Raw genomic sequence first — 8,301 nt, 5'->3', positions numbered from 1 at the left:
GCCGCGCACGCGCGCCTCGCCAGCGACGCCGCGCAGCTGCGCCGCCACACGGCCGCCGCGCTGGTGCACTACACCGCTGTACAGTGAAACCTACCTATAGCTACTGCGAGCGCTCGCACCGCGCGCTGCTGGCGCGCCTGCTGCCCGCCGCCGCCGCGCACGCGCGCCTCGCCAGCGACGCCGCGCAGCTGCGCCGCCACACGGCCGCCGCGCTGGTGCACTACACCGCTGTACAGTGAAACCTACCTATAGCTACTGCGAGCGCTCGCACCGCGCGCTGCTGGCGCGCCTGCTGCCCGCCGCCGCCGCGCACGCGCGCCTCGCCAGCGACGCCGCGCAGCTGCGCCGCCACACGGCCGCCGCGCTGGTGCACTACACTGCTGTACAGTGAAACCTACCTATAGCTACTGCGAGCGCTCGCACCGCGCGCTGCTGGCGCGCCTGCTGCCCGCCGCCGCCGCGCACGCGCGCATCGCCAGCGACGCCGCGCAGCTGCGCCGCCACACGGCCGCCGCGCTGGTGCACTACACCGCTGTACAGTGAAACCTACCTATGGGTACTATCATTAATACGAAACAAGATAGGTAAGCGTTACAATATATTCTTTGTTTCACTGCAGCGGGGCAAATCCAGCTAGTTCATCGAACGTCCAATCCAAACCCTGTGCGAGAGGATGGGATAGCGTTGCGCACGCGACGCGCTGGTCACGCCGCGCTCGCGCCCCGCTGCGGTGTGGCGAAAAGCCTTAATATGCGTTAGGATTTTGTGAATGCGCCTTAATAGTACATTACGATACAAGTGCGAAAAATAGGAAATTCGAAACGAGTGGCGATAAATTAAAACACGACCGAAGGGAGTGTTTTAAATCGACACGAGTTGCGAATTACCTATTCGCACATGTATCGTACAACGTTTTACAGTACATATGGCCCTTTAAATGTTCGACACAGTAACGTAATATGCTACTTCTCGCACTAGTGTTATAAAGTAGCCCCATATGTACTGTAAAGATTCGTTAAGGCACCTACAGAATGCATGAAGAAACTTCGTTTACATAAGAGATTTGTTATGGTAAATGCCGTTCTTAGTCGGTACGTCCATATAAATAAAATACACAGGTACCTTAAGGAAACGATTGCTATGGTAACTCGTACTGTTTGATTAACTTGAGCCGGTTGAGCCTAATAATTTTTGGTTAAGAAACCTAAAACCCAGCCGGACAAATATAATTTGAACCTAATATGTACGAAATAGAGTTGATTTTGCGTTGTTTGAAAATTGAACGAAATAATGCAGAAACTACTGTTCCAATTGAATATGATTCAAATTATAAACTGAAATAAATGTCATATACTAAGAAAAAGTGACCAAGGCCTCCAGTGCCCCACGCCACGGGCCATGTGACCCCGGCGGCCGAGTGGCTCAGGCACCTGCCGCGATAGCACAGGACGCCGGTTCGATTCCAGCCTGGAGGCCTTGGTCACTTTTTCTTAGTATATGACATTTATTTCAATTTATAATTTATATAGTAGTGTTTCTACTTCAAATATAAACAAATTTAAATATTTTCTGAAAATAATGTAATTTGTTCTAATACTTCTAATAGTATGATTTAAATTTCCTCTAACTGGAGAATATTCATAAAACTTAGCAAACCACTTTTAAGTTTTGTCTTATTCTAACAAATACAGATATAAATTTACTGGATAAGGACAAACAATTATCAATCGCCGTAAATCTTTAACTTAAATGTAAACCTTATAATCCTCACTATTTTAACTGTACTGTAGGTACCATTTTCTATTAAATATGCGAAAAAAGAACTAAAATAAGCACACAACTGATGTCGCCATAATAGGGCCCTAAAAATGTCAAATCAATTATTATTTCCATCCTAACAACTCCCATTTCATAAATCGAAGCAATATAAAGAGATTAAACCAAAGTGTAATCTTGTTTTAATATCAGAGTTTATTGTATACTAGACAAATGTATTGTAAAGGAACTATTTTTATAACTATCTTAAGCATATACTTCCCATACGATGATCCGCGCGCCATCATCGCAGTTTGAAACCTTAACAGTTTCAACGCATCTTCTAAGTATGAGGGGCGTTCAACGGGTTAATTATTTATGCCTAGTATAGTAATATATTAATTGGTGGTATAATTATGAATTCGCCACCATATATTAATGTCGTCGGGATAACCTCAAAGTTATTCAGTACCTATACGAGTGAATTCATTTGTTATTTAAATTATTATTAAGACTGAATGCATGCTAAAGCAGAATATTTCACTAAGAAGAAATATTGTATGCGTCACTAATTATTTACAATTATTTTTTCCTTATTTTCTCTAATAATAATATGTTGAGCCTAGAACCCTTTTTGCTATAAGTATTTATGTATCGTCGCAATTAGAGCTGTATTACTGAAAGGTTACCTTACCCAAGTGTATCTTATTACATTATTTTATAGGTTGTATTGTACCAATATTGATTATGATTATACATAATAAATTATTTTACCTAACAAGTGTTTTATTAAAACAAGAGTGATGCCCGTTTGAATATATTTATTACAATAAAATAATGAAAAACAAAACTATTCCTATACTACGAATTTAATTATACTAGATATACCGTTATGGACTGTTAACGATGATAACTATATAATAAAAAATTAACAACAATAAAACAATATTCAGATCTTTGGCGTAGCATAAAGGCTCATAATTTGACTAGAATTATTTTCAATCTTGTCGAAATATACTACGGTGAAAGTTCTAAGTGTACCATAACTATTTTATTTTCACCATTTTGATTGAAACCGTTGCTTAATGGTTACCTACCTTGTTTATCTTGGTCATGGATAGTTGGATCCATTTTCCATGGTTTAATAAAGGTAAGGAACCCATTAGATCATTTTATGAAAAAGCTGGAATTTCTGCAATATTATCACTATTACTAGAAGCTTTAATTTCAGCCAACGCTTCTTTGACTAGCTCCTCTAATTCTATCGGCAAAACAGTTTTAGAACTCAACTTTCTATCTTCACTATCGTCATTAAATTCATAGTTGCTCCCTGCTTCATCGGAAGAGCTATCAGTACTTTTAACATCATTGTCACTATCTGACACTTTATTTTCCATATCTCCAGTGTCATCGTCATTTTTGTATGTTTCTTTAGAGTCCTGCGATTTTACGGATGCGGTGTCGGCATCTGCGCAGAATTCGTCAAGTAGCATCTGTGATGGAAATATGGGTATGTATTTCTGTCCGTCGCACCAATTTTCCAACGTCTTTTCAAGTTCTGTAATACGATTTGCTAGTATTCTGCGAAATGGAAAATGTATGATCATTATGACACATTTTTACATTACCGCTCGAACAAGCCCATTTTTTAACAAATATGTAAGACTATCTTGTTGCTGGCTGTCTGCCCTATATATATTGCAAACAGGGTGTGGCGCACCGTGAGCCAAAGTTCGGCTCTCATTCACATAGAAACCAAAGTTATTTTTTTTTATTGAAACAGGTTTTGCCCAGATTTGTTATGGTAGCTTTTGAATTTGGGATAAACACATATATGTTAACACTAGTTACGACGCCTTTAGGTGTTCATGGCGTTCAAAAGGCTAATCACCAAAATGAAAAAGTTATCAATAAATATTTGAATTATTTTGAACTTACTGATTAGTTTTCCTCTGATGCTGTAGAGCAATGGACTTATCATTGAGGGCCTCAAAAAGGCCTAAACAAATAGACTTTAGTTCTGTCGCAGAAGTTCTTTTGAGGCCAGTTTTTGAGTTCACTTCCAAGTATTCTCGAACTGAAGAAAACAACACAATACATGTATATACTTACTGAATAACAATTTTAACATATAAAGTAGATATTTCGAATTAAACGTCCAATAAACTATCTTCCGCTGATATATTTAGACTTAATAATTATAATGATGAAGTAAAAACTCAAATGAAGGAATAAAAACCATCTGACAATCACAAACATCTTTTGCAAATGACTTTGTAGGTATGCATAGAAAGGTATACATGTATTATTTATAAATTTTGTATTAAGCAGGGATGTCTGCTAACAATAAGATTGTCTAAAATTGAGTATACCATACCTTGTTTCTGAGTCATAACATCCGCAAATCCTTTTGATAAGCTAAATGAATTACTGTTATTTCTGTTTTCAAGCAATGCCTGCAAACAAATGATAACATGAAATTCAATATTAGGTACTTCCTGCAGATAAAACAAGTTTGTCACTAAGGGCACTTATCCAATTCAAATCAAATTTTGGAAAATCAACTTTATAATAATGAACATAAGGTTGAGAATTCCTGATTTATTGCGTTAATTTTACAAAAACTACTCTGCTGGTTGTCTATTTGAACTAGATCCAGCATATCATTTTTTGATGGTGCATTTGATGCATTTCTAACCTAACCCAAATTTGTCAAGCTAAAAGGTGAACACCTCAATCTTATTCCAAGTGTGTCCCAGTCAGTGCATGCTTGTAAATGCACCATCAGAAATACCTTAAAGCCATTAGAAGTATTTCACCTTGTATTTTGTTAGTGTCCTTTTAATGATTTCCTTCTCAACTTGCAGCTGGGTTATTCTCTCGTGGAGGTATTTGTTTTCCATCACCAGGGCGTCTAAATCCACCACTGGTTTTGGTGCACTGTTGTCTTGTTGGGACTTGACTCTATTAGCTAGAATGAAGCTGATTTGATGGTTCAATCTTTGCACTTTGTTTTTGTAATAGTCTCTGTCAGCAACCAGCTCTTCTTTTTCGTCTAAAGTGGCCCGATAGTCAAGGTGGATTTGTTGATACTGTTTTAGATAGACAATTTTGATTCTCGTTAGAAATAAATATAAATCAAAATATTTTGTAGGCTTTAAATTGTTAAAAGTATTATAATGACAATCAGTGATGGATGGATTTGCCCCAAGGTCCGGTAAGCCCAGGCCTAGGGCGGCAAAACATCAGGGGTGGAGGGAAAGCGGCAGTTTATATGATGAGTGCTGAGAAAGGGGCAGTTAGTCTAGTCAAAATTGCAAATCCGTCACCGATGACAATGTTATACCATAGAACACAGAAAAGTGATAGCAAAGCTATGATAATACTGATCAATATAAGGTGTAGTTTTTGTTGGAATGAGCTAAATTATGGTAGCTTACATATCAAATATTTAAGAAGATTAAACTGAAACTTATTTAACCTCTCGTCTCCACCAGATGCAATATCACATTTGCATTATTATTTCATACAAAATCTATGAAATTCATACAAAATTTTTGAATGAAAAACCCTGGATCGATTTTTATGCGTTTTTTTACGAGAAATGCCAAGACTTAGCATTATAAAACCGTAATTAACATAAGTTTCTACACAAATTGCCTACAGAAACCGCCGCCGGCCCCTAATCTGGTGGTCAAAAATACAAAGAGACCCCAAGGAAGCCCATTTGCCTGAAAAAACAACCCAGGACAGATTAGCCTGGCGCAGAAGAGTGAGGCGACCCGACCCCAAATAATGGGAAAAGGGCAGGACGAACAAGACTTACCTTTTTCTGAATTTTTTCCAGATCTTGGACTAATTGTTCATAATCATCTGGTGTGTAAGATAAAGAAGTAGACTGTTTTCTATCACCTATATTCTCAATGGAGTCTGTCTTTTGGAGTTGTTTTCTTAATGCAACTATATCCCCTGAGGCTTCTTCCAGTTTACTTCTGAGGGTCTCCACCTGAAATATATACATAATAAATAATTATTTAAAATAGTAAATAAATGATCTAATCTTCCACACCCCCATCACCCAATGCCGATTCAGACATACATAGTTCATCATTAAATAAGAATAATCATAGCATCAATAACTCATTTTTGGAATATCTATGTTTTGCTTTTTTCCGAGGCATTAGGAGCTCAGCGCGTTTTCTTATTCTGTAGGCCAAATGGTAAAAAAAGGGGTCTGGGATGTTTATATTCATTACATTAGTAATCCTACCTATTAAGGTACACATTTAACCCTTTATAAGGCACACTTAGAAATTATATGACAAAAATGACCATTAGGACTATAAGGTCATGAGGCTTAAATTAATTGATTTGTCTTTCACCTGTTAGTGTTTGATCCTTTCGCATTTTCTCAAAGGTTAGCTGGAAGAGATCTCCTTTAGGGATAAGTTTGCCTTTGTACATAACATTTTTTTTGTTTTGTTTTGTCTGTTTTATGTTAACCTGCAGTGGCAGCATGGTTCCATTTTTATCACTTGTCACTATGCCTGTCACTTTTGCACTTACATACTTGATAGAATGTGACAGAAATGGTGACAAATGATAAAGAGCCGACCATCTTAGCCCTACTGTTTATGTGCAATAAAGTGACACACATGAATACATACATAAATTGTGTATTTTTTTTAATTTTTGACAATGGAGTATTTTTTACATGGCTCTAAGAGTGCAGAATTTTAATTTTTAACCTTGCCGCCAAAAGGTTTAGAAAAAAAATTGAGACTGGGATCTTTATAATAATTACAAGTATTACTAGGTACACATTTAAATTTTATTATTATAAATAAACCACCATTACCTCTAGTTTGAGCATATCATTGAGATCTCGGGTCTTGGCAAGTAGCTCCCCACCGCTGATTGTGTATGTGGGGGTGAGCCTACAAATGCTACTGCTCTGCTGGTGGGGCGTACTTCGTACACACTTCAACTGTTCTACCAAAACTTTGTATTTATCCCTCTCCATACTGCACTTGTCCAACTCTTTACCCAATATTGAAAGTGCATCGATTTTACTTTGCAATTTGCTTTTCAGTACAGAATTCTGAAATAAATCCGTGTCTTTTACTGCATTACACAAACATATTTCAACTATTTATTTTGCAATATTAAATAAAACGCGTCGATAAACTATACCTCTAAGATATAATCATCAAGTTGTTGGTCTTGGAACTTGACTTTCGAATTCGCTGCTTTAGTAAACATCGTATGTTTAAATGATTTTTGGTGGAAAGCCTGACGTACACAAAATCGATAGTTCGGTTCGGGTCCTTAATTCTCGCACGTTTACTTTGTTCTGAATCACATTCCTTTGTGAGATAATATGTTATACTTAATGACACCCAACTGTGTAGATTTTCACGTATTGCGATCAATTTAATATAAAATGTAAATATTTCCCCGTGAATCGAATTGCATTTTTTAAGTTCGCGCTGCGCTCTGCGCTCGGCTTGCGATTGACTTTGACTTCAAATTCAAATGTCACTACCATGAAGGTATATATTAAAGTGGAGAACGCAATTACTTTTTTTGCCATACCAAATTGAACCTTATCACCGAAACTTTATCAGACTAGAGAAAACGGTCCACTTGAGATAGCAAAAGCAGAGCCCTGTGTCTCACTCGCACATGTTGCCATTGTTAAAAAGATACCATTGTACTAATATACTAATGAAATTAATAACCTTCTTATACTATTTTAGCGCTATATTCAAATTACGGTTCTGATATCTTTTAAGTAATTTGCAATTAATTATGATGCTAATATTATTAACTAAATAAAACAAGCATGTAAGCAACAAAAAAAAAAACATTAAATTGAATATGGTAGTAATTGTAGTATTAGTAGTGTAGTAACTTTGAATATTAATTGGTATCCCCAACTTGATGACATACTTTCGTGTATTTTCAAAATACGTAAATGCGCCGCCCAGCATTAATAGCAGCGTTTTACCTTACAATAAAACGCTTATTAAGCGAAATACCTTATTTGAAGCCTATTTAATATTTGAGAGTGCGATGCTGTTTGACAGATGACGTAGCGGTTCACTATAGGCTGACACCTACCCCCTGGTACTCGTATTTCAAGTTTTTACCCCTCCACCAGGCGCCCGTGGCGTGCGGCCGCGGAGCTCTTCATTGGGTCTCAAAATATAAATAAAATGAAGTTGCAATATACCACATTCGAAAAAGGATTGCATTTTATATTATTTATTATTTCGTTTTCAATATGAAGAGACATACCAGTTGACCTGTTTGTATAGACTATAGATGTTGCTTAGTGCAACCTGCATGGTAGGAGAAAACGCAGTGAGTTAAAAATACCCTTGACGGGCATTATATAAGTGATTTGGTTTATTGCAACTGAGTGTTGTAGCCACAGGCGAATTTAAAAATATAGGCTTCAAATAAGGTATTTCGCTTAATAAGCGTTTTATTGTAAGGTAAAACGCTGCTATTAAGCTTCTGTACCGTTATTTGAAGCCTATT

General features: G+C 37.4%; 1 protein-coding gene across 1 annotated transcript; it reads right to left on the bottom strand.

Moving 5' to 3' along the window:
* Positions 1 to 2,561: 2,561 nt before the first annotated feature.
* On the bottom strand, positions 2,562 to 7,484 carry LOC133522895 (coiled-coil domain-containing protein 149). Its single transcript, XM_061858368.1, has 7 exons — positions 6,949 to 7,484; positions 6,614 to 6,856; positions 5,582 to 5,761; positions 4,575 to 4,847; positions 4,133 to 4,211; positions 3,694 to 3,832; positions 2,562 to 3,336 (listed from the first exon to the last, which is right to left on the bottom strand). Exons 1-7 carry the CDS (start codon positions 7,015 to 7,017, stop codon positions 2,928 to 2,930), a joined length of 1,392 nt encoding a protein of 463 aa, XP_061714352.1. The 5' UTR covers positions 7,018 to 7,484; the 3' UTR covers positions 2,562 to 2,927.
* Positions 7,485 to 8,301: the final 817 nt, after the last annotated feature.

Source organism: Cydia pomonella, chromosome 11 (genome assembly GCF_033807575.1).
Source record: "Cydia pomonella isolate Wapato2018A chromosome 11, ilCydPomo1, whole genome shotgun sequence".
Lineage (NCBI taxonomy): Eukaryota > Metazoa > Arthropoda > Insecta > Lepidoptera > Tortricidae > Cydia > Cydia pomonella.
This window is presented reverse-complemented; position numbering and strand designations above follow the sequence as displayed.

Coding starts and splice junctions, on each gene's coding strand:
- LOC133522895 (XM_061858368.1), bottom strand. CDS start 7,017: ATGTTTACTAAAGCAGCGAATTCGAAAGTCAAGTTCCAAGACCAACAA. Junction 4,212..4,574: donor GGACACTAACAAAATACAAG/GTGAAATACTTC, acceptor ATTTGTTTGCAG/GCATTGCTTGAAAACAGAAA. Junction 3,833..4,132: donor TGTTATGACTCAGAAACAAG/GTATGGTATACT, acceptor TGTTTTCTTCAG/TTCGAGAATACTTGGAAGTG.